We start from the raw sequence: 27,071 nt of genomic DNA on the forward strand, positions 1-27,071 counted from the left end.
GAAAACCCTTTTGAGATTCACCTGTTTGTCTGGAAAATAAAATTTTTAAAGAGGAAGGAAGAAGAATGACAAAAGAAAGACATCTGTGTTGGGCATGTTTCAGAATCACAGTGAAGGAGCACTTAAAATGCATCCTGCTGTTCAATTAAAGAGTAGAAGAAAAGAAAGTACCTATAGGTTTTTAAATGTCATGACATTCTTTTACAGGAAAAAAAAAAAAGAAAGGCAAGAACAGGGCACGCAGAAAGGTCTTTGTTTTCAATTTCAGGCAAAATCGTAGCAGACACTAAAAATTTAGACAAGTAAATATTTAATTAAATTGATGATCAAAGTTTCTACCAAACATTGAAAAGGATTGGAAAGTGGGTTTTGTTTTGCCTCTTTATGATGCATAAATTTCAGCCTTGCAATAAATACATTTTATAAAGTGCATTACATTGTGAGTCTGGTCAATGGAGGCTGTGTCTTGATTGGTAGAGTACTCTATTCCCCAGTGGCACTGGCTGCCTTTTTACATTGAATTTCTAAGCCATCCTTTATTGCAGCATATATCAGTGAAAGCATTCAGTCGTGCAAACAATAACAAAGCGCAAACAAAGCGTGTTTGTATTTTAAGCCATACACTGTAAATACAGAGAAGATGACCTCAAACTACTTACCACAGTAGAAAATGGCAGTGGATAATATTCATGTTTACTTATCTGAAATTTTTTTTTAGGGAATTGTTCGTCTGGGGAAAGAGGTAGGGGAGAATCTAGTGTTTCCTGGTCCCTGGCTGGCCTTAGTTTGGGGATTTTGCAGGGTGACACACAGCACAGTAAACCAGCTGTTGCCTGCATTGAGAAAACACCAACTCAAATTCCCACTGGAAGTTTTAAAAATAGAAATGTTGCAGGAACAAAGACTGAGCAGTGAAGGCTATTTCTCTTGAGTCTTCAGAAAGCTCTAGGATAAAAGTGTCTGGGTTATTATTTTCTTCATGCTCATGTTTACTTCTCCTACGGCTCAGAGGTAGGGAGAGCATTCAGAGTTCCCCTCCCTGGAATCAGAGTAAGGCCAGTTCAACAGCCAAAGCAAGCAGTCAAAAAGTGCTCCCAGATCCAAAACCGTCCCTGTTTTTCACCAGACAAGAGTGGTGTGGTTTAAGCACCAAACTTCAGAAGGGAATTCACGAATAAAAGTAGGAAATAAAAACAGAAAAGGAGCTTTGTCCACCACAAACATTGACAAGTCCAATCTGACACCAAAGTCCTCTCATTCAAAGACAGAGGATTTTTCTAGGCACTGAGATACCTGAAACTTACATTTTCCAGTCCCCGAGGTCCTTTGTAAAGCAAGATTTTAGGTCCCTGCTTCCCCTTGTGAAAGTAAAACAGCAGCACATACACACATGAGGGCGGACTCACCCCTCAGCAAAGACACAGTCTCTCCAGAGCACTTCACAAGGTATCAGAAAGAGACATTTCTTATCGCTGACACTAGCAGCAGATTTTTCTGTAGCTTGACAAAATGAACGCTGAATTTACTGAAAACCAAAATGGGGAGAGGGAAGAGATATCACGAAGCAAAGAGAGGGGGAAGAGTTACTATGAAGCGAAGCAACAGGTACAAGCAGCAGCCAACAAATCACGATCACAGCAGCGGGAACCAATTACTTTTCATCGCTAGCAAGAATCTTGATTATTTTAACAAAATACAGCCAAAATCTCTCGGAAGAATGAAACGCCTTGGCCCGCCGGCCTGAGGGCTGCTGGGGACGGTGTAGTGCCACTCCCCAGAGCTCCGCAGCGGGCAGCGCCGCGGGGCCGGGCAGGAGCCGGAGCATCCTGCGGGCATCGCTGGCGCCGGCTCAAATTATTCAGAGCAGTGCCATCTACCGGAGCCAGCTGCGTAACGAAGCCTTTCCCGGAGGCCTGCTCTTTGTTTTTTGTTCCTGTCTTTAATTAACTTGCGTGTTTTGATAGACGAGGCGACGGCTGATGAATGCTGAAGATTTTAGAAGTACCCTTTGTATTTCATTAAAATGCCTCACAAAATGTTTTCTAAAGGTCAAACTTCTCCGTATGGTGCTCGGTTTCTTTAGATGTTTTAAATCATGAGGGAGAAAAGGGACTTTTTTTTTATTTTAATTGATACTCTCCAGCACAATAAAAGCTCAATCAGTAAAGCACTTAAGCAAATCCTCACCTTTAAGCATCTAAGTGGTTTCTCTGATGGTGGCAGAAATAATTGCATGTCCTCAAAGTCCTGTAGAGTAAGGCATGAGATCAGTGTAAACAGAAAAAGAATATACTTCTAAAAGTATCTGTCTTTTATCTACCAAGGAAAAAGTATCTGTCTCTTAGTTACCAAAGAATCACTCAGACATATTCTGGACTCAGAATTGTGCATTAAAAAAAAAACAAAAAAACAAACAAACAAACAAAAAAAAACAAAAAAAACACAAAAAAACCAAAACAACAACAAAAAAAACCACCCACAAAAAAATTATGAGAAGATTATATGAAGTAAAAATTTAGTTCTTATATGTAGAAAATATGTATATTGTAAAATCACTGTGAATTAGAACTAATAGAAAATGGAGTATTTAAAGTCATTAACAAGTTGATATTCACAAGTTCAAAAATTCTTTTATTATCTTTTTAAATTATTTATAGACTTTGCAGAACTGATGCTTATAACCGTAAACTCTTTCTGGATGTTTTAATATACTAAAAATCTCTTCCTATTTATGTTTCTAAGAGCATCAGGAACAATAATAATTCTAATTTTACAGCCTCTGTACTAGCTCTAGTTTTACACTTGAGAAACTCAAATACAGGTAGAATTTAAGCTGTGCTAATCAATCTTGGATAACCTATCTTAGTTATTGAGACAGTCTGCAGGAGATATAAATGATGTTGCCTTATCACTTTATGGACTGTACAAAGAAGCTGATGAAATAATTTTTAGAAGAAAAATAAAGGACCTCTAATGAAAGTATCCTGGTTATATTTTTAAAGAAAAAAAAAAGACTTAGAAAAACTTGTAATTAAACTGTGGGCTTCACTGCTACATTTTACTGTGGACATCAAAAGTATATGTTCCTAAAGGATTATCTACATTTATGGATGATAACTCCATCAAAGAGTTATAGTTCTATATCTTTGTTTTCCAGAACTGCCTTTTTATGGTCTTATGGATATTCAAAGCACATTTTCAGTCAGCTCCTACATCAGTTGTGAGTGTGTTTGGCACCACCACAAATCTATCCCTAGATCTTTCACATCGTTCTCCAGGCAATGTGATGCACATCATCAGTGGTCAGCTGTGATCATTTTATCTTGGAGCTTACTGCCACATCTACAGAAGGGTTTTGAGCACCCTTATGTAGTGTGATGGTCTCTCCTGGCAGCTGGGAAGTCTCCAAAGAGCCAGTCAGATCCTTCAGAGCAGTGGAATCTCTGGAGCTTAAATCCCTGGTATGTAATTTTTGCCAGCACATTTGCCTAAACCCCACTGGGATGGGATTTCCTTAAATACTGGTGATCCCTCAAACCTCTAATCCAACAGAGAGCATTGGAGCATGCTTCTAGGAGAAGCTTCATGCTCAGGGTAAACTATTGCTTTGGAAGAAAAAAAACTTCTAAAATTAAGTTGGTTGGTTCAGGACTTGATGAATGGGTACAACTGTCATGGGAAGCTGTACAAAGTGAGGGAGGTAAGGAGCATCTAATATCTACCCTGGCTGCAAGTAGGCCCACAAACCCCTATTTCCAGCCATGCAAGAGTGACCCAAAAGCTCTTGTTATCTGTACCAGCAGGTCCTGGTGAAGCATTGCAGTTTTTGGAACTGGAAGCTTTCGTTTCATTATCAGGTTCCTACATCAATTCTCCCAGCATCTTGTGTCAGTCATTTAAGTGCTTTTTAAGTAGGAATGTGGGAACAAGTTAAGCTGGCAGCACCTGCATTCAGTCAGTTAGAATCAAAAGGGAGTGTTTTGGCCTTGGAGCTGAGAGGGAATATGTGAATCAAAACACTGAGTTTGCAAAAAGTCCTGGGAATTCTAGTTAACTGAATGACAACACCAGGTGCTGTTTACCAAAGAACCCTAATAAAGGTGAAACACAGAGAGAGCTCTGTGGAGAATCCCAAAAAATGTATCATGGTGTGTGTGTGTGTTTGTGTGTGCAACCTCGTTTCTTCATTGTCCATATTTGGTGGCCCCAACAGGATGTGCATTACAGGAGTTTTTGAAGACCACGACCCAGTGGGGTTAACTGAGTTAGTTCTGCTGGGAGAAAGTCTGTCTCCACTTGAATTCATTCACTGCAGAGGAAAGCAGAGGTGTTGTAAACACAAAAGGCCGAATTTCATGACAAAATAGTAAAGCACTGAAAACCCCTCCATAGTTATGAAGGCATCTGTACTGATCTTCTAAAAGCAGAAGAGGAATGTAAGCAAGAGAAGACTCTGGCAGAAAAGCAGATAGAGACAGATATGCTTTGGAGACCAGCCAGTCTTTTTTACTTATATCCCTCCCATATGCCCTTTGCACTGGATTTTGAGAGGGCCTACAATCAAAATCCAACAAAACGTAGCAAGAAAATCTGCTTATGGATTTAACACCACATATCCAACTATGATATATTACAGACTCCTAGTTTCAGCACCTGCAGCTGGGTTAGCTTCTTGCAGACACCAGGGATAAAAGGTAGCTGGTGGGTGCCCAGGTCACTGTAGATGAGGTGAGATGGAGTCCTCAGATTTGATGTGGACAGAATGCTTCCTCCTGCAGCAGTTCTCCTGACAGTGTTCCAACACACTGCTGACACACGGTAGATGCTAGAGACACACTAGGAATGTTTGTAAAGTCATGCTGTCAGCTTTCATGTGCTAGAAAAAGAAACAAGTAATATATAATACACAGTCCTGCTGTACGCCAACAAATTCCCTATAAATATGCTGGTGGAAGCCTTGGCAACAACAGTTGCTTAAATAGAGGAGAACACTGGATTAAAATTTTGAGGGAGTATTAATATAGGGGGAAAAGAATATCTTCATTTCTGACTCACTTCTGCGCTTGTATCATGAAATGCTCACAGTTCTGGACAAGTGTGAGAAGGCTCCTTATATGAGTGTTTCCTCACCTGACTTTCTGAATTAGATTTGCTGAGTGTTGGCTGCCAGCTGGTAAATGATAAGTGAAACCAGTCATCGGTTTCTGCACTGGCTGTTCTGGGACAGCAGCTTCAGGTTCTAAGTCTTGAGATTGGTTCCCTGCAGGTTTTGAAGACAATGGAAGGGGTTTAATACATTTTATATCTATAACTATTACACATAATTGCATTTCCTACATGCATTGGGATGTATCCACTGTCTTTGCAGACTAAGAGATCACTGACTTACTTCCACAGAGTCCTTCAAGCAAGTCAGGTGCTAATTTAGCATATTTCCAATACATTTGCCCATGGTAGATATGACCCACAGGAGATTTCTCTCCCTCTGGAGATGCAACTTAGGGACAGATGGAGGTGTCCAAGGTGATTAGACTCTTATTGCTTAGGCAGTTAAATACACATAGCCCTTATGCTATGTGGCCCCAGATAAGCCCATCTCTGCACCCCAGGACTAGCTGGTGGTGTACAGCCCCTCCACAGCTTCACCACCAACCACAAAACTCCCTGAAGTCAGCAGCAGCTGCCTCCTTCAAACAGCAATGCCACCCTTAGTGAAACACAGGAAATCCCTGTAAATAAATCTCAGAACTTGCCATTTTGTTACAAGGTTTATAGCAGGGACAGGATTAGGAGAGCACGATGAACATGGCAAAAAAGGTAATTCAAGTGATGATAAACAAGATAAAGAAGTAGCTGCAGTTATGTGAGGGATGTCTTTGTGGTTTGCAAAAGTGAATACTGTTTAATAGAAAGGTATGATTATTGGTCATGTTCAGCAGGCTACTAACAATGAAAGTTTTATTAAAACCCACAATTATGCTATGCAACAAGTAAAAAAATGAATAGCTTATTTTGAGGAAAAAAATGATTTCTACTCTCAAACTTTTGATCCCAAAACAACAAAACATTTAGACAAATGTTTGATTTCAATCATATGCTGAAGTTCCCAAAATCAAGGAAATAAAATGAAATAGGATTTCAGAGTGTTTTGAATCAGCCACAAACTTAATTTCCCTGAAGAGTTCTGTTTCAGTTATATTTCATCATAAAATATGAAGGTCATGGGGGGAGAGGTTTTAACTGCTTTTGGTATTTCTAAATATATTTTTGCATCAGCCAAATTGTAAAATATGGGTTTGCAGAATTCCCTAAACTGAGTGGCCAGTAAAAGTTACAAACCTTCTGGTATTATAAAATCACAACTCAGCATGTTGGCAAACTCCAGCATACAAATGTTTAGGTTAAGGGGTTTAATAGTTTACTTGAGCTAAGAGATTCTGCTTTCCTTCAAGTAACTTAGAAAATCTGTATAGCTGACTGTAAGAGAAGGGTGAAAAAGACATAGTCAATCTTAACATAAAACCTGGAAATAAGCATAGGAACATGTTAAGAGCAAGCAGATTATTTCACTATTTTAATTTGTCAAATTTTAAATTTGGCATATATGTTAGAACTTACCTTGTAACTACTAGTTAGTATTACAGTAGAAAGAAAAAAATTAATGTTGAACCTGCATAAAATCACCTTCATAGAGTGGCCATTTATCCATCAAACCCCAGCAGTGATCATGGTGCATTGGTTGAATGCCATGTCATTAAGGTACAACTCAAAAAACGTTTAGAAGCATTCTTACGTGTGACAACACCACACCTGAAGAAATAGTGCTGTCAGGTAGGTCACAGCACCATTAAATGTTCAGAACATGGAGATGTGGGCAGGAACTCCAATCTCAGAGCTCCGCTATCACATGGTAAAAATGATTGATATTCCACAAGTTGCACTCTGAACATCATGTGCTAAGATAGCCTCAAAAATTCAAAGCTTAGACAAGAGTCTTTGCATGTTGATTGATGGCCTTGTGTCACTCTGGTTTATGGGTTATGACCACTGGAGACTTCAAAATGAACTAAACCAAACATAACAGCATCCTTGCTCAGTGAAGCAAGGATGCAGGACTCAGAAACCAAACTGTTCTGTCAAAAAAGAAAATATTTAGCTCAAAAAAATCTGTCAGACTTTCAACACTTTTGACAGTTTCCATATTCAATGCATACAAAAGAGAGTATGATGAATGCAGTCAAAGCATCCAGAATGCTTCTTTGACATTAAAATATCTAATCTGGTATACTACCCTTAAATAATTCACACATCTCTTTTATGTTGGTTTCCCTGTCTTCGTTCTACAGAAGAAATATCTTCATTAAAGTAAACAAAAACTACTCTTCTTATATGGGGTAGTATTAGAAGCTGTCCTTACGCACAATACAAAATTATGAATATGTTTTAATGACACTGATGAACAGCATATATTAACTGCAATCCTTTAAGCATACAAATATCAAGTGTATTTATCCTGTGTTAGGACTGTAATTTCTTGTGACAGGAGGAATTTTTCTCAGCATGTAAGACAAAATATACATAAAAGGTCATGATTACCCAATCCTTCAAATTCAGCCATAGTTTTTATAAGGACGTCATTTGTAAGATATGAGTGGTTAATTTGCAATCTTCTGTTCTTTAATTTTGTTAGGAATCCTTGTGTCTCACATAATTCTTGTTGAAAAAGAAAAATCACATAAAACTGGATTATTAATATGTTGCTGAACTTTTCACACTTTAGAAAACTACAAACAGGACAGAGTTAATCAACTCTCACCAAATTCAATAGAAGAGTTTTAGATCAGACATAAGCAATCTAAGAAAAGACACCTATCCAAAATGATAAAAGGATAAGTGGCCATAATTTTCCTAATGTTGTACTGAAGGCACACATGAAAGATTTTAACTGAGATTTAATACTCAGTAGTGACTTTCCAGGAGACATTTTTCTAGACAATTAGAAGACTTATGAATGAACACTGTCAAAAGATAAGAAATTTCTAACAAACCATGCTCTCACACTTTTGTCATTCATACAGTTTAGATCAATGGACAAGTACCTGACAGGTAATTTTTTATTCCTATAGCATTTTCACTTCATATCTGTTTTGGCCTTAAACTCTCTTTTCTGACAGACAGATGCTGTCCTTCTCTCTTGCAGGTGATATGTGCAATTGTGTAGTTGAGCATCCCAAAAAAACAAGATTGGAGCTACAGGAATAGAGAGTATGACACAAAGTACACACAAAAACAGAACCTCATGTGCCTCCTTTACAATCTCTGAACAAGAGGATTGTTCTCTACGAGATACACTTTTAAGCAGAGTGGGAAAAGTATCTGTTTACTGCAGAATTTTTAGATGCTTGTAAGATTTTTTAAAGCATTACAAATTACAATAGTTTTTAAGTCTCCACCATCACAAACTAGCTCTTCTCCCAATAAATTAATAGGTATATCACCCTACATTTTTATGGAAGCAGGACTCTAGCCACACATTTTAGAAATGAGGCTATTTATGCAGGGGTTTTTTCAGACCTTCTGTTCAACACTTGGTTTGACAACAAAGATTTAGACTACAGAATTTTCTTTATTTCTTTATGTACATACATTTATATATAGGTTACTATTCTTCATATATAGACTTGTGGGTGAGATTAAGCATACAGTTCCAAACACATTATATTGATAGTCATAGTTGAGTCTCAATCTAGCTTGCCTAACTTCAGGAATTTGAAAGGGTGCCTACATCAGAATTCTGGTTGCTTTAGCTGTCCCACATGTCAATGAAGAGTTAGATAATTCAATGAAGGCAGTTCAGCTGCATCTGAGACTGTGGATACCATGCACGTGGAGTTTTACACACACAAAGGGAGATCATACACATAGCAAAGCAACCAGGTGCTACTAATATATGGAGAAAAGTCCACCCGACATGTCTTGATCAGTTAACACAAACTTTAACTGTATGGTACTCCATCCTGATAGTTCATGATAGCTGTCTCACAGCTGTAATAATGTAATAATAATGGCCAGTCTTCGTGAGCGAAGATCCGGGGAAGGTCTTTACACCTTCCAGCCTACGCATTGGATTTTTTAGGTGAGACACAGTGTGCGCGGAACTGAGCCCACCCTTTAATCCTAAGGTTCATCTGCCGGGGCCAAGCGAGCTTGGATGGTGGCAGCGAGGTCCTCAGGATGTAGATGGATTGCCTACAGGGCTAATGAGCTCCATCTGCCCAGGGAGGTAATACCCTGATGTGAAAAAACAGCTTGTCAGACTTGACCAATACAAACTGGTTGTTCAGAAAAGGTTTTTCTAATCATCTGTCCAGTATACAAGGGTTATACTAGAAGAAATGCAGCCACAGGCTGTGTAAATATAGCATGCAACACCACAGTTGCCATTGTATCTTGAGGGAAAGGTAACAGACATTTTAAACCCAAAAGTTACATCTTAAAAGCATGAGAATTTCTTCCTCTTAAAGCTGCCACAAGGAATAGCAAAGTCCTTAGCCTATCGTGTAACACTGAAACACATGTGTTTCAGAACTGTGTTAATTCTTCAGAAATGTGAACACTGATTTGTTTCTATGCCAGTGACCTGTAGGAAACAAGTTAATTGATTTCTTGACCTATGGGAAGAAAAGTACATGGCAACCTCAACAAACTCTTGAATTCTAGGTTGACTACTCACCTTCTGATTATATACTGGTGCAATTCCATTGATGTGAATGACAAAGTCCCCAAAAGAGTGCCCATATGAGAGGTGAAACACATCCATTAAACTCTAAGCATATTTTTATCTATAAGATTAAAAAATCTAAATATATAAAAGGGGAGAGTAAAAATTTCCACTTTAATATTCTCACCTGCATCAGTTCCAGTAACATCACAACAGGCAAGCTTAGCAGGACAGTGAGGGCTCCAGGTCTCTAACACCACGTGTAAGACCCCAAGCCTTGAGCTACAAGCTCACCAAAGGGTTTTACTATAAAAATATACAAAGCACAAACAACATTCGCCCTCTGAGTATATTAGAAGAGCCCTCAGTTCTTTTGACACCTTAAGAGAGAGCATAAAGGAGAAGCTGCTCATTTTTTCTCAGGAGGTACTTTACTGGTAAAGGTTAAGAAATAAGAATACGTGGCAAAAGTTTATAGGGTAACATTCAACCAAAATAAAGCATTCCCCAAAGCATGGACTTAGCATATGCCCCAGGAAACTAGCAGGGACTGAGATATGGGATAGGGCATTGCCTTACCACTGTGAAATTTGACCTATCCCTTCCCCACACACCTGACTTGATTCGAGCCAATAATTGATATAATAATCCAGTATCTCACACCAGATAGCCTCATCATGGTACTCATCCACAGGTGCTGAAGTGCTCTTTTGTGATAGGACTGGCAAGGGGTGCAGATATCCATCTGTTTCAACTTAAGTTTTGTGAATTTTCAAGCACACAAATGTCTTTGTGATTGAAAATGTGAACAGACTTTTCAAAATAAATACATAAAATACCTTTAAAATGTCAACCATTAAGGATCCATCATTCTAAATTAAAGCTGGCTTCCTGGATCAAAACACACAGGCAAGTAGACATACAGACTTCTTTACTTCTAAAAAGTGACAGATTTTATGCTGGTAATGAATGTTTTCATAAAATGTTGGTGGTAATAATTTAAAGTTTATACTCACAAGAATACCTACTAATAACTTTTACAGCTTTGTTTTCCTTCATTGCACTATGTTTAACGGAGTAAGATCTTTTTACAACCATGCATAATGACAGACACTGCAAAGAGAGAAATTTTCATAAGCCTTATTGGTAAGAGTTTCTTGTAGCTCAAGTATTTAATAAATAATGTTTTTTCTGCTACCTAGTAAGAACTGTGATACAAAGACCTGTGGTACTGAAAACAATGATATAATATACGTTTGAATTTTTTTTGTTTGTAGCATCTAGATTCCTTTCTTTAAGTAATGAAGTAGTCATATAAGGGTTTCCCAGAACCAAGAAACACTAGGCCAAAGAAGTAAGATTGTTGGGCTTACACAATTTCAGAGAGGAATTTGGCTAATGATCACAAGCTCAACATAACATGAACATCTCTGAAGCTGCTTTCTGAAGCTTCACATCCAGAGGGATTTTCCTGTCTACAAACAGATGTTTGTAAAAAGGAAACTGAAGTTATAATTTGGTTGGGTAAGCAAATGTCTTCTGAACTGGGAAAGGCAGTCTTCGTGCAGCGAAGTCCCAGCTTGAACAGCAGATGTGTTTTTTGCTTAAGCAAAACTCCCTTTAATTGTTCCAGATGAAAGGTCAAGATCATAGAATCACAGAAATGGCCAGGTTGGAAAGGACCTCTGAGATCACAAAGTCCAACCCTTGATCCACTACCACTGTGGTTACTAGACTATGGCACTAAGTAGCCACATCCAGCCTCATCTTAAAAACCTCCAGGGATGGTGAATCCACCCCCTCCCTGGGCAGCCCATTCCAATGCCTGATCACCCTCTCTGTAAAGAATTTCTTCCTAATATCCAACCTAAACCTCCCCTGGCAGAGCTTGAGACCATGCTCTCTTGTCTGATAGTTGCCTGGGAAGAGATCAAACCCCACCTGGCTACAGCCTCCTTTCAGGGAGTTGTAGAGAGTGATGAGGTCACCCCTGAACCTCCTCTTCTCCAGGCTAAACAACCCCAGTTCCCTCAGCCTCTCCTCTCAGTGCTTGTGCTCAAGTCCCTTCACCAGCCTCATTGCTCTTCTCTGGACCTGCTCCAGCACCTCAATATCCTTCCTGAACTGAGGGGCCCAGAACTGGACACAGCACTCCAGGTGTGGCCTCACCAGCACTGAGTACAGGGGAAGGATCACTTCCCTCATCCTGCTGGCCACACTGTTCTTGATGCAGACCAGGATGCCATTGGCCTTCTTGGCCACCTGGGCACACTGCTGGCTCATGTTCAGCTTCCTGTCAATCCAAACTCCCAGATCCCTTTCTGCCTGGCTGCTCTCCAGCCACTCTGTCCCCAGCCTGTAGCGCTGCAGGGGTTGTTGTGGCCAAAGTGCAGGACCCGGCACTTGGCCTTGTTGAACTTCATCCCACTGGAATCAGCCCAACTCTCCAGTCTGTCCAGGTCCCTCTGCAGAGCCCTCCTGCCTTCCAGCAGGTCGACACTCCCTCCCAACTTGGTGTCATCTGCAAATCTGCGTGATGGTGGACTCAATCTTCCATTCTAAATCAGTAAAGATATTAAACAGGACTGGGCCCAGCACTGATCCCTGGGGGACACCACTGGTGACCGGCCGCCAGCTGGATGCAGCCCCGTTCACCAGCACTCTCTGGGCCCAGCCCTCCAGCCAGTTCTTAACCCAGCACAGAGTGCCCCTGTCCAAGCCATGGGCTGCCAGCTTTTCCAGGAGTATATTATGGGAGACAGTGTCAAAGGCTTTGCTGAAGTCCAGACAGACACATCCACAGCCTTCCCCTCATCCACCAGATGGGTCATCTGATCATAAAAGGAGATCAGCTTGGTCAGATGGGACCTGCCCTTCCTAAACCCATGCTGGCTGGCTCTGATCCCTTGTCCATCCTGTAGGTGCTGTGTGATTGCACTCAGGATGATCTGCTCCATAACCTTACCAGGCACTGAGGTCAGGCTGACAGGCCTGGAGTTTCCTGGGTCCCCCTTCCAGCCCTTTTTGTAGATCGGTGTGACATTCACCAAATTCCAACCACCTGGGACCTCCCCAGAGAGCCAGGACTGTTGGTAAATGATGGAGAGCAGCTTGGCGAGCTCTTGTGCCAGCTCCCTCATCACCCTTGGATGGATTCCATCTGGTCCCATAGACAGGGGAGGATCCAAGTGGCTCAGCAGATTGCTCTTTCCTCCTTGATTACAGGGGGGCTATTCAGCTTCTTATCCCTGTCTACAAGCTCCAGAAGCCAGCTGTCCTCAGGACAACCTGTCTTACTGTTTTAAACTGAGGTAAAGAAGGTGTTAAATACCTCAACCTTTTCCTCATCTTTGATAACTAGGTTCCTGCCCATGTCCAATAAAGAATGGAGGTTTTCCTTGCCCCTCCTTTTGCTATTGATGTATCTATAGAAAGACTTTTTGTTATCCTTAACAGAAGTGGCAAGATTGAGTTCAAAGTTTGCCTTTGTCTCTCTGATTTTCTTTCTACAAGACCTAACTATATTCCTAAACTCTTCCTGAGTAGCCAGATGTTTTAGTGCCTAAGGCATTACAGGGTAGCACTTGAGCATCCTGCTATACTACCAGTAATGCCAAGAATTAAATTAAATTAAATCTCAAGGTTTCAGCTGTAATGAAGAAGTGCATGTTTCTTCTCAGAAAATAATCACAAAAAGTATTGTGCAAGACTGGTTGTGTTTTGCTCTAAGCTACCTTCTGACTTTCATACAGCCTCAGAGGCAGGCTGCAGTTGCCAGAAGCCCCAAGGGATCCATATCAAATAGTAAATCCAAGGCAGTGAAGCTATTTTGTCTCAATCACATCCTTGTCTAAAGGGGTATAGAAGATGTATAGGTGTACATAGGGTCTTAAGAGCAAATGTGTTTTCCCTGGCTTCCAGGCATTTTGTTCTGCTGCTGAGGTTCAAATACCCACTAAACGGTCAAATTGGAGCCTTAGAAAGAAAGGCCAGTTGAAAGAGGACAGATATGAAATTATACAGTTTACAAAGTCCCTTTCAAAGAAGGTTTGATTACATCAATAAAGAAGGGTCAATAAAGAGATCATGCAAATAGCCTGTTGAATAACTTCTTAATTACAGGTGGAGGTATCCATAAGAAGCTGTGCTACAAAGCAGATGTTTGGCTTGAATGGAAATATTTTCACATCAGTTCACCAAGACAGTTGCTAAAAAAACCCCCACTATTACTGTGGCATGAAGTTTGCATGTGGATCCTTAAATGCAATACATGACAACTTACTCTGTTTAGTAGAAACAATGCCAAAAGCATGCAGTGCCACTGACAGGGTAACACTGCAGCACTTTATATTCATATTTTCTTGGGAAAAGTATTTAGAAAAAGCTGCAGGATTCTAATTAAACTTATTCACTTGACTATGCATGCCTACAATAACAAGATTATATACTAATATGAACATGACCCCAATACATACAGGGTTGGTCAGTTATACACACTGGGGGCTCCAGCACTTCCTCCAGCAGGAAACTCTGCTGGAGAGAGGATACTTAAAGCAAAGAGATTTCTCAAGTGTGATGGTAATGGAACATAAGTGTTTTACTGATAGGGACTGTGCCTAAATGTGTCACTGATTTAAATCCGTAGACTTTTCATTCCATGTTTACACTTAACATTTCCCTCAGTACTTTGCTATTACATAAATATATCTGTGACGATTATCTCGCCTGCACCTGGATGCAACCCAGACATTCATTAAATAACCATTACAAGATTGGTAGTACTGTTCCTATTTTACAGATACCTGCAGGATTGTTCTCAGCAGCGTACGAGCTGTAACAGCTGGGAGTCTGTGACGGGACATGGTTTGTGATTAACTCCAGAGGCATCCCACAGCACAAAAAGCTTTCGTTGCTTAAGGTTGCTCACTGACTCATATTCAGGTCAAGCTTAAATCAGTCACCAAGAGATGAATGCAGCTTTAAAATTTAGGAAGCCTCAAAGTGAAACCTAGGTCTTTCCAGAGTGCCTTTTCATTTCTCCAAAGTATGAATTTTTCTGAATGAAGAGTACAGGTTAGTATCCAAGGATTTCAACAGCTATAAAATGTAATGCTAAATTCAAAATATTTTAACATCTTTTGGAATACAGGCTGTGTTTTGTCCAGCAGAGGGAGATCAGAGTTTCAGAGAAATGTAATACAAACATTAGGCATAAGAAGGAAAAAAAATTTCACTCAAATGTATCAGATATAGATTTTAATACAGAGTTTAATTCATAAGACATAGTATCCTATATTATCTAGACAGGTAAATATCTGATGAAAATCAGACTTAAAATCATATCATAGGGCTTGATACTGATGTAGGATTTGTAACCTTCATCCCATTTCAAGCCTGATCCTGTGCAAATAACAAAACACAGCCAAGCTAAAATCAAATCAAATAATAAAATAAAATTAAATAAACTCAGTGTTTTTTACATGAGGAAATACCTGCCAGCACTTTGCACTCAGGAAAAGGTCAATGGAAACCTGGAGGAAGCTCTCTGCAGAGAGTGCCTGGTCTTTTTTTAAAGTAGCCCTGTAAATCATAATCCCAGACCAGAAATTCAGTCCCTAGGCCAGTGAGCTTAATTCTTGTCTCCCTGTGGATTTTGACCTCACTGTAGCTTATCTGGCTGAGTTCACTGTTCAAAGGCTGCTGAGATTCACAGCTGCAATAAAAGAGTCACTCAATAAGCAGCTCTTGGGTTTTCTTTGTTTTTACTCACCAGCTGATACGCTTTGGGGATTACTGCGTTGCCAGCATGGCTGCGTAACTGAAAGGGTGGTGAATAACATTACAAACCAGCAAATGAACTGCCAGGTGCAGGTATGAGAAGAATAACAGAACCAGCTCAGGTTTAATAGAGAGAGGAAAATAGCAAATCTTCCCATGACAGAACTTGAAAGAAGAAATATTAAACTTTAACCTTGTGTTGTCATCCTTCAGAACAAAAACCTGGTGTCAGAGCCAGAAGAAGATCAAGTGGTTGACCAAAGACCAAATGCATATTTCATACCACAGGACACCTTCTCAGCAGGTGGAAGAGGAAGAAGGAAGAGGGGGTAATCATGATATACAACATTTACCTTTTGGAACAACCACTACGTGTGCTGAAGCCCTGCTTCCCAGGAAGTGGCCAGACATCACCTGCTGATGGGAAGTAGAGAGTAAAATCTCCTTGGCTGATGTAGTTGCCAAGCCACTTTCCACGATACTTGAAAAGTCATGGCAGTCAGGTGAAGTCCCAGGTGATTGGAAAAAAAGGGAAAATTGTATCCATATTTTAAAAAGCATAGAAAGGAGGACCCTGGGAACTTCTGACCTGTCAGCCTCTCCTCTGTGCCTGGAAAGACCATGGAAGAGATCCTACCAGAAGCAATGTTAAGGCACATTGAAGACAGAGAGGTGATTCAGGACAGCCAGCACAGCTTCATACACAGCAAGTCCTGCCTGACCAAACCTAGTGGCCTTCTATGATGGAGTGAATATGTCAGGGAGAAGGGAAGGGTTACAGACATTATTTATCTGGACTTCTGTAAAGCCTTTAGAGTTCCCCACAACATCCTTCTCTCTAAATTGGAGAGAGATGGATTTGGTGGGACCTGGACAGCCCCAAGAAGTGGGTCCATGGGAATCTCATGCGGTTTAACAAGACCAAGTGCAAGATGCTGCACCTAGGCCAGGGAAACTCCTGGTATCAGTACAGGTTGGGGGATGAACAGATCAAGACCAGCCTTGCCAAGAAGGGTTTGGGGGTGCTGGTGGATGAGAGGTAGGAGATGAGCTGGCAGCCCAGAAAACCAACTATATTCTGGGCTGCATCAAAAGCAGTGTGGCCAGCAGATCGAGTGAGGTGAATCTGCCCCTCTGCTCTGGTGAGACCTCACCTGAAGTACTGTTTCCATCTCTGGGGGCTCCAGCACAGGATGGACATCAGCCTGTTGGAGCAAGTCCAGAGGAGGGCCACAGAGATGGAGGGATGGTGTTGGGGAGCCCAGCTGGCTCTGGGCTCTCAGTAAACTGAGATACTGAAGATGGAACTTCTTACACCTGGCAGAGGGTTAACCACGGACAGTAGGACTGTGACACAGTGGGTTTCCTGTTAGGAATGTCAGCCTATTGTGTTAGGACATGTGGCTGTATGTCCAATCATGAGTTGTTACGACAGTGGTAAACCAATGCTGTGTGTACATGTGTCACCCCAGAACTGTATAAAGGTAGCTGTACTGTTGCAATAAAAAAGCTGCTGGTATTCTGAAACCCATGTCGCCTCCCCGCCTCGACCGCGACATATGGTGAGCCCCCGACGTGATTGCGAAGGAAGATAGAAGAGAACTCGACGACAAGAAGCGAACGAAGAATCGCTCGGGCGGGATCTCGAGAAGCTGCTACCCGGAGGGATCAGACGGCCGCTGACCCCCCCGTTCCGCTTTCACCGCTTCTCAGCCCGAGAGATCGTATGCCGCTGAGCTGCCTTTTGCTGCTGCTGAGAACTTTCTCGCTGCTGCTGAGACTTTGTCACGGCTACGTAAGTTACTGAGCGGTCCGTTATCAACCCTCCTGCCGCGCTGCCCCGTTCTACCTCGGAGCGTTCGTAATCTCGCTCCGCTCCCAGCCTTCCCGCAGGGCTGCCCCGCTCTCCCCCCTGGAGCATCGTTATCTCGCTCCGCCTTCCAGCTGCAGCCCTATTGACACTGCGTGGCTGCGTGCACAACCTGGGTAGCCCTCGCTCCTGACATCCCAGCTCCGTGCAGCGCCTCAGCCCGCTCCGTGCCCGGTTCGCATCCCTCCGCTATCACCGGACGTCCCTGACTGTGCGTGGAACAGCTGAGACCGCACCCCAAACGTGCCCTGACTCAGCAGTGCTCTTTGTTCCGAGCGACCCTGCCTTCGTTACTCTCGCAGCTGTGGGGCAGGCAAACTGCTGTGTGCCGCCTCCCCCGCTTGGCTCGGACTCCTGCGAAATCTCGTATCCCGTCAACCGGCATTTATCAGCTCTGGGCTGCTCAAAGCAACATTCCAGCTACGGTTTAGCTTCGCCTTTTTGTTACTTTGCTTGTAACTTACATTAGTACCTCCTGAAGCAATCTAAAAGGTTTTCACGTCCTAAACAAGGACGGAGAGAGACAGCTCCGAGAGAGCTGTTGGAGGCGGGAACTCCGGTGTAGTTTTAAAAGTGACAAAAAAGTCGCAGGGGGCCGGCCCAGATATTTTAGAGACACCTGTCTAGAACAGGTGAACCACCGGAGTATAATAAATTCCATGTTATCTAAAGAGGATGACTCTGTCATCCAGAGTGGCAGTTACTGCTAAAGAGAAACATGGAATCAAGCTAGATGCCCTGCTCCTGCAACAATGCTAATTTGGAGCAGAGATCAAGGATGCCAGGACGTCTAAAGTTGCTTTCAGGGGAGTCATGGAATTATTAATTTCCTGACACCTGCTTTTTGAAGCACTGAAAGACTTTAAGAAGTCAAAACCTACCAATTATAATATGAAAAAAAAAAATAGAAAAAAGAAAAAAAAAAGGAAAAAATAGAAAAAAGAAAAAAATGGAAAAAAAAAAAAAGGAGGGGGGAAGGATACTTGTCTGTTCAGCTAGCTTTTGAAGAGCAATATTCTTATCCTCCAACAGTCTGCTTTCTACCTACCTGTGGCACATGCACAAGCTACATGGACAACTCATTTATGGACATTCAGCACTGAGAAGAAGGAGTACCATTCTTGTGGACTGATGAAAGAAGGACTGGTTGATTCTTTGCCTATGTGTGTAATTGTATTGGATTATTGATATTGCTATGTTGCTAGTGCAAGGGCCCTGTATTAGCTGATGCTGGCATTTTCTATAATACAAAAGAGGGGGAATTGTTGGGGAGCCCAGCTGGCTCTGGGCTCTCAGTAAACTGAGATACTGAAGATGGAACTTCTTACACCTGGCAGAGGGTTAACCACGGACAGTAGGACTGTGACACAGTGGGTTTCCTGTTAGAATGTCAGCCTATTGTGTTAGGACATGTGGCTGTATGTGCAATCATGAGTTGTTATGAAGTGGTAAACCAATGCTGTGTGTACATGTGTCACCCCAGAACTGTATAAAGGTAGCTGTACTGTTGCAATAAAAAAGCTGCTGGTATCCTGAAACCCATGTCGCCTCCCCGCCTCGACCGCGACAGGATGGAGCATTTTTCCTGCAAGGAAAGACTGAGAGAATTGGGATTGTTCAGCCTGGAGAAGAGAAAGTTTTGAGGTGACCTAACTGTGGCCTTCCAGTACCTGAAGGGAGCCTACGAGAAACATGGGAAGAGACTTCTTACAAGGACATGTAGTGACAGGACAAGGGGGAATGCTTTCCAACCGAAAGAGGGTAGGTTTACACTAGTTGTTCAAAAGAAATTCTTTACTGTGAGGGTGGTGAGACACTGGATAGAACAGGTTGTCCAGAGAAGTTGCGAATGCCACATACATAAGATGGAGAAAAATTCCCCCTTAAAAGCCTTCACAGTGCTAGTATGAGTGCAGTAGGCTTACACAGAGCAATTACCATGTGGGCTGAAACCCTGCTTCCTGGACAGTGGCTGGACATCACCTGCTGTTGGGAAGTAGAGAATAAAATCTTCTGGGATTTTTTCCCTTTGCTTGTGCACTGTTGGGGGTGAACAGGAGGAGGAGGATTTTAGAAGGTGGAAAGAGACAACTTCTGGTGATGTGGGCCAGACAGTATAAGATAAACAGACTGTCTCTGTTAGATTGTAAGCTTTCTCTTACAGGAGAGAGCAGGCTTCCTTTGATTGAACAGTGTCTGGTCCAGGCATCTGGCCTTTCCAATTAGGTACTTAAAAGTTATCTGAAGATTCATGTATCCCCCCTCTTTTGTATCTGTCAATCCCTAATCCTAACCAATGTCCTGTCCAAGTTTTTGCATACCTTTCCCCTTTTCCAGAATCTTCCTTATCTGCCCTATAAAAACCTTCCATTTTGTAAAATAAAGTTAGATCAGCTCCTAACACCCACAGCTGCTGTTCCTGTGCAATTTGTCTCCTGAGTGCGGTCGGTCTGTCCCTCTGGGTGAGACAAAATACGATCCTGCCAGGCATCCTGATAAGAACTACAGCTCAGCTGAAGGAACCTAGCTGGTCTGGGTATGACCCCTGTACCCCAAACCGTGTCAGTGCACATGTAACCTTTGCAAAATTAATTATTCCAAGACTGTTCACAATGACAGAGGCAAATTAAAATAATCTTGCTGAAGCTATTGACCAACATTTAATGTTGTTGCCAGTAAAGAATCATACTTTAAATGAGAACTCAAAATATTTTTCTTTCACAGGATTAGAAAAGATTTCACAAACAAGGATTTCACTCCATAAAAACTGTTCAGCTGTTGGCTACTGCTGCACTTCCTCCTCCACTCTGCTCACACTGATAGGAAGAATGGAATCTCCACCCACCCAAGCTTTTATCCTACTTGTGCCTGAAGATCTAAGTTGCTGCATAGTTGTCAGTACAGCCAAGGACTGAAGATACTGAAGCAGAAAAAATTCTCTGGCAAGTTTCTTGTTTTATTTTTTTTAATTTCTTGAGTCATTGCCCAATGAAACATCTTACTCTACTCAACTGAATCTGTGTGAAATTGCTGTGCGTAAACAAGAAAACGAAAGGAAATAGTCTAGCAATGTTTGCGGTTGGGATTGAAATGTCTTTTCTCTTTTCTGGCTGATATTTTTAATTGAGATTAGTTCTATAGCCTCCCCTAAAGCAGAGCTTTCCTCTGACCAGATTTGAAGCTCTGAAAGTTATAGCTAAGAAGGGGCCTCCTTGAAAGAAATCCAGAAATCAATAACTAGTTACTGTAAAACAGATTGATTTAAGTAATTAAAGCCTAACAACCTTTAGTTAATGATCTATCTAGTTCAGGTTATTTATATGTAACAAACTTCAAAATACGGCAGAGAACTCTGGGAGTGAAAAGATCCAAGAACAAAAGACACAAAAGGTCTGCAAACATTTTCGTGAGTATGAAGCACAAAGGGTGTTAGCAAGAATTTCTGTTTATTTTCTCTACGGAGGAAGGGTTGGGTCCTGAATGCTGATTTCATTGCCAATTGTTATGCTCTGCTTTCTTTTGAATCACACCTCTTTTTCTTGCCTTTCAAAGGCAGCATATCTACAGTCAGAATTTTACATAAATATATTTGGTATGGGAATAATGGCTTTTTTATCTTTTTGTATCTGAGTAAACAGAGTGAATTTTAGGGATAGTGAGAACTATCAGTAATATATCAAGCATTTCTGAAAATGAGATCCAGCTTTAAAGAGTCTATATATGAATCCAGATGGGCCAAATCATGACCAAAGAAATCAGAGGACATAGAATTCAGTCAAAAAGAGAGACCTCAAGAATGGATGAGTAAATTTAGGCTTTTTTTCAGAGCAACCAAGTTAATTCCAAGCCTTTCTTTCTTCATGTAGTGCTCAACAGCCATGGATAAAATGAAAGATTTGAGTCTGAAAGGCACAATTCCCCGAAGTGAGTTAACTGAAGTGGAAGGTGTTCTCATAGCAAAACCAATGCTCGTCACCTGGGATCAAGTATGCAAGTTCAAAGCCAGACCTGACGATGTGCTCATTTCAACCTATGCAAAAGCAGGTTGGTATGTGTAGGAAAGAGAATAGAAAAGTTTGGGATAGTGCTTATTTTTGAAATTGAAAACTATGTTTTTCTATTGTGACTCATATTCCAAACCAGATCATAAAAAAATAATTACTTGAATTAACAATATTTAAGGGTAGGTTTGTTGGGTTTTTTCAGTAGGGGAAAAAAACACCAAAAAATACACCACCACTAGTTTTGTAGAACCTGAAAGCTTTTAATTCACTGTCTGCATACTGAAAGCAAAACCACGGTTTTTTATCCAGTCTGGATTAAAACCTCCCAGTCACTGAACTGCAAAAAAGTTGGGAGTCCACTTGACATTATGTCATATCTGCCTCAGGTGCACAATTCAAGCATCTTAACAGCTGAATTTCCTTCCCACATTGCTTTCCAAGTTATCCCTTAGCCTGTTTTCTAGCTGACCTGTCACAGTATCTCAGAGGAGATGTGGTTAACACAGTGATCACAGCTATAAAAGAAAAGAAGCATGAGATACATAATACTTAACACAAGATTTTGCAGTTGCTCAGGTAGATGAAGTTGCTCAGGCAGATGTACTGATCTTCATTAAAGGGGTTCAAATGGAAACTGTCACTCTTTTATATTTTCAAACTGTATGGAATTTTTACTCACTTGAAGTTCAGGTATTGCAATTTTTCACTCAAATTCATCATGAAAACAAAAGTTGAAATACCTGAATTTTTGTGAGGTATGAAAATTGGAATGAGGGAGCTTCATTCCTCTCTGTAAAGAATACAACCTCCAAAAAATAGTGAGTTTATCCCAGAACTTTTTTCAGTACTGGTGTGGGGTTGGGGGCTATTTCTTTTGGCATGAAGCAGCCTGTTGTAAAATGGAATCCCTGAAATTCTGCTTTGGGAATTACCTTTGTATTCCTAATTAAGCATTTTTCTCCCATTATCCTTTCTTTCCACTTTGTCCATTATCTTTTGTGCTATTCCTTCCTCCTTTAATGCAGAGTCCATCCTTCTGGCTTTCAGTTCCCTAGAAGAGACTCCTGGCTATCCTGGAGGGAAACATCTAAACACTTGACATTTTCAGGTACCACATGGACACAGGAGATAGTGGATATGATTCAACAAAATGGAGATATTGAGAAGTGTAGACGTGAAACAACTTACAAACGCCATCCTTTCCTTGAGTGGTTTATTGCTGAACCTCCATCTGAACGTTACTCAGGTGAGTATTATACAAGTAGGTTTGTATTTTAGACAAAATGAAACAAAACAAGCACTTGGTGCTGATGCCATAAGTTTCCTGAGAAAGGTCCCACTTGCTTTGTTACAGAACTATGCACCATTAAGGACTAGTTCAGTTGCTTTAACGTAAACATCTAGTACTACTCAAGGTGATGCAAGGCTGGCAGATTTAACTCAGGTGCTACTGAAGACCATGCTGTTTTAGAGTGGTATCCAAATGCTGTGAATGATACTCCACGGTACCTAAACTGGATGGCAACTGGTGGACAATTGAATCCCATTCTCTGATTGCAGGTTGTATGGAAGAGAAACCCATCACTGATGTATTTACAAAAGGTGGATAATGTTTTCAGTGGTTTTGCCACTGTTTCAAGTAACTGCTGTTCAGTTCTAGGGCCTACTCATCTAAATAAACTATGGGACCTTCAGGTAACCAGCAGGCATCACTGGTTTGCAAAGACAGTTTCCTACAAGAGTCTTTCCCCAACAAGGGCTCCACTTGCACACAAATCCTTGTCACAATCCCTTCACATTTGAAGCTAAAAGGCTTGACTAACTCTGCAGAAGTGCTACTTTTTCTCTTCTAAGTTAGACTGTATTGACACCGAGAGAGACAAAAAAATCATGATGACAGAGGATGATAGAAGATGACAGGGAAAAAAAAAAGGTCACGACAGATGTTTCAAAAGGAGAGAAGAGGAAATAACACATCTCCAAATATCACCAGATATTCCCAAGTACTCACATATATTCATAGGTACTGAAAATCCACTGTTGTTCCCCTAGTTTCTATTTATGTGCTATCCAGAAAGTCTATCAGCCAGTCATATTCTTCTATTCTAGAAAGGAGCAAAAATTTCTTACCTGTGCAAGTGGGAGGAGATCACTAAATACTGCAAAGGAAAAACTGTGGTTCAGTAATTATAAATCAGTATTCATCATCATCCCTCAGAATGCAGGAGTTAGATGTGGACCCAAGAAAGTAAGAAGATATGAACAAATATTTCCCCTTTAACTTGAATATATAGGTAAAAACTTCCTAGAAACACTGAGGATGCTTATGTAATGTTGCTCATGTTACACTGTTATGTAATTGCTTTGGAGATGAATGATTGGTGCAAGGTATACTGCTGAAAAGTCATGGTCAAAATCACATGTACGAGAATAGCAAAGAAGTGCTAGTGCAATTTAGAGAACAACTCACATCTCATAATTAAATATCCCACAGGTATAGAGTTAGCTAATGCCATGCCATCTCCAAGAACAATAAAAACTCATCTGCCTGTGAAGCTGATGCCTCCTTCCTTCTGGGAACAAAACTGTAAGGTAAGGCTGAGGAGGTTGGACTCAACTCTACTTCACGGGCAAACGAAATGACATAAACCAGGACAGAATATGTTTTCCAGAATGTCTGTGAAACCTAAAGGTCCCCACAGATATTTTCCCTTTAATGTGCAAAGTCTGTGAAAATCTAAAGAAGTCATGACTAAGTTACCTGAGCTGGACTTTAGAAAATGGAAGCTTGAAAGCAATATCTCCTAAAACGCTGTCATCGAGGTCCAAGACAAAACTTTAGGATATTCTCAATATCTACATAATCATGTGCAAGTTAATTTTTTTTTCTCTCTCTCTTTTTATGTCAATAAAGATAATCTATGTGGCAAGAAATGCAAAAGACAACCTGGTGTCATACTACCATTTCCACAGAATGAACAAGGGATTGCCTGAGCCAGGAACCTGGGAGGAGTTCATGGAGAAATTCATGAATGGACAAGGTGATGAACTGCAATCAGTTGTATAAAAGATTTTGTTAATTTTAAAAATGCATTGCAATGATTTATTTATTTCAGCTATGGTTTGATATCTAGTGATGATTTCACTCTGTGGAATGATAACTACTGAAGATGTTTCAGTCATAATTTATCTTCATTCACAGGATTTTATTAGTACCTAAAGGATTATTAAGCCTATCTTTACACTCCCATTTGGAGAAAAAACCCACCCAACTCTTTATTCTGCTGTGGATCCTGCTCTGAGCATCCATACACCAGAGGGATTAATAGCACAAATGCTGTGATAAGCACAGAGCAAAGCAGTCATGGCCACAGTGATTTAAAACCAGATGGTAAATTCCCAGGCACTGGTCATAAGGGAACGATGAATGCCACATGTGTTAAAGACAATTAGGGCATTTATAGCTGCTGTTGATGTTCCTTCTTTTTCAGTGCTCTGGGGTTCCTGGTATGACCATGTAAAAGGATGGTGGAAGGCAAAAGATAAGCACCGTATTCTCTATCTCTTCTATGAAGATATGAAGGAGGTAAAAGGCTGAATGTATGTTTATAGAGCTCTGAAATCCAGAAGTCTACTAGATACTGCCTACAAGCTACTTTTGTATTATAATGCCAGCTGTATCTGTAAACCTTATGACAATCTGATCTTCTCAGTCTAAGAATTGCAGCTTTAACACTATGTTTGATTTCTTTTCCTGCCTCTTTTTTTTTATCCCATGTCATTGTCTCTGCAGAATCCAAAGCAAGAAATTCAGAAGATTGCAAAGTTCCTGGAGAAGGACTTGAGCCAGGAGGTTCTAAACAAGATAGTCCACCACACCTCGTTTGAGGTAATGAAGGAAAATCCCATGACAAACTACACTAAAGACTTTAATGGAATTATGGATCACTCTGTTTCCCCATTCATGAGAAAAGGTACTGAGATTTGTTACTTAAATCAGCTCTTTTTGGTTGTCATTCTGCTTTGAAATAAACCTTGAAGTACAAGGATCTAGTGAGCTCTTGGTAATTGGCTTCAGGAAATACTGATAAATTAATCTTTTTCCTTTGTTTGCTTTGCTGTTTCTTAGGGACTGTTGCAGACTGGAAAAATCATTTCACTGTGGCACAGAATGAGAAATTTGATGAAGATTATAAGAAGAAAATGTCTGATACCTCTCTTGTTTTTCGCATGGAATTGTGATTATTTGCAATGGGAATTAATGATCTTCAGTCTTTTCCACGTCATATATTTTGCCCTCACAAAATGCCAGCGATCCTAGGATTTCCATCTCTCTTCACACCCCACTGATTTTTCATTATTGTCAGAGTGCCCAAATTATGCCAAACTTTAAGTCTCGTTGAAGAAAATAATTCCATTGGATACTTCTCATTCATCACTACCGCAATAACTTTCAGCATTAATAAAAATATTTCAGATATGCTTTGAGCTTTTGTCCTTGTAAAACTGTAGTTGATATTGCTGGCATTTTCAAATCAAACTCTTACAGAAACTAGGAACCAATAGGGAAAAATGGTGTTAAAAGAGCACAACCGATTGTATGAACATTAATCAAGAAATAACAACAAACAAATTCAAAGGTGGTCAAGTATAAAGAGAGCAACAGAACAGCACAAAGTAGAATAAATTTCCTTTTCTCTCATTTTAAGCTGGACATCATAAATGCTGTTGAGATGAAAGCAATATTTCCAAAACCACCAAACACCCCTTACTTCCTTTGATCAAATTTGCTAAAGGGCTACACACAGGCATTTATTTAGAATCCAGCTGTAGAGGCAGTAGTCCTTACTGCATTAAGAGTAGAAGCTTTTCTCACATTTGCCTTCTCAACTAGATATCATATTCTTCTGTTAACATTTGGAGAATTCTGAAAGTTGACCCACACCAGGTCAAGAGTCAGTGCTGCACATACCATCTCCATCTTCACTGTTGTAAGTGTTCATCAGATGTCTCACGTTATTGCCTCCTCCTTTACTCCATTTTTAATCAAATATATAAACGTCCCACTGAGGGCTCTTAGTTGCAATAGGGCCTGGTTGATATTAGGAAATAAAAAACAGTTCTGCTTTAGCATTAGTATCACCACTATAACCATGCTTTGAGCTTGTGCAAAATTAACAAAAACAATTCATAACCCAGTTAAGTATAGGCAACTGTTACCAATCCACTTTTGGTTTTAAAGTGCCACCATTGAGCTTGGCACATAAAAAAGGCCCCAAAGAGTTCCTGCTTAACTGGGTTTGCACTCTGAATGTTAGAAGGAATGCAGTGCAGACTACAGAAGCTGAAGGAGAATATTCTCTTAGTCTCATTTAATCTAGTTTAACACAAGAAATGCTTGCTGGGGTTATTTTCTCTTTGGCCCATGTCAACATGCACAGTCCATTTCAGGCAACCTACTTAATCCAAATATCTAAAATGAATGCAGTCCTCTAAAGGGCAGCAATAATCTTTCAACAAGTTTGAAAACAAACAAAAGGCTTCATGTTAAATGTGGAAGTTACATTGGCAGTTCCCTGCCCAATGAGTTTCCCCCAAAAATGAAGGAATCACTGAAACCAGAAACACACATTTAATATATTAGCACACTATATATATTTTTTTAAGGCTTAGATCAACAGATTCCTGCCCACAAACA

The 27,071-nt window shown here is 40.6% G+C and overlaps 1 protein-coding gene across 5 annotated transcripts; it reads left to right on the forward strand.

Annotated features, from left to right (window-relative positions):
* Positions 1-16,770: 16,770 nt before the first annotated feature.
* SULT1C4 (sulfotransferase family 1C member 4) lies at positions 16,771-25,856 on the forward strand. 5 transcript variants are annotated; one of them, XM_050331292.1, is made up of 10 exons: positions 16,771-16,983; positions 18,865-19,130; positions 20,094-20,311; positions 21,236-21,413; positions 22,482-22,619; positions 23,868-23,965; positions 24,288-24,414; positions 24,865-24,959; positions 25,167-25,347; positions 25,503-25,856. In XM_050331292.1, exons 4-10 carry the CDS (start codon positions 21,248-21,250, stop codon positions 25,613-25,615), a joined length of 918 nt encoding a protein of 305 aa, XP_050187249.1. In that variant the 5' UTR covers positions 16,771-16,983; positions 18,865-19,130; positions 20,094-20,311; positions 21,236-21,247; the 3' UTR covers positions 25,616-25,856. The 5 variants fall into 5 exon arrangements, with proteins under 5 accessions (XP_050187249.1, XP_050187251.1, XP_050187248.1 ...); XM_050331294.1 differs by lacking the exon at positions 16,771-16,983 and adding an exon at positions 17,017-17,294 and having other exon boundaries at positions 18,402-19,130; XM_050331291.1 differs by lacking the exon at positions 16,771-16,983 and having other exon boundaries at positions 17,017-19,130.
* The last annotated feature ends 1,215 nt before the right edge of the window (positions 25,857-27,071 follow it).

The sequence above is a fragment of the Myiozetetes cayanensis genome, unplaced genomic scaffold (genome assembly GCF_022539395.1).
Source record: "Myiozetetes cayanensis isolate MyiCay16 unplaced genomic scaffold, myiCay2020 scf5-8, whole genome shotgun sequence".
Lineage (NCBI taxonomy): Eukaryota > Metazoa > Chordata > Aves > Passeriformes > Tyrannidae > Myiozetetes > Myiozetetes cayanensis.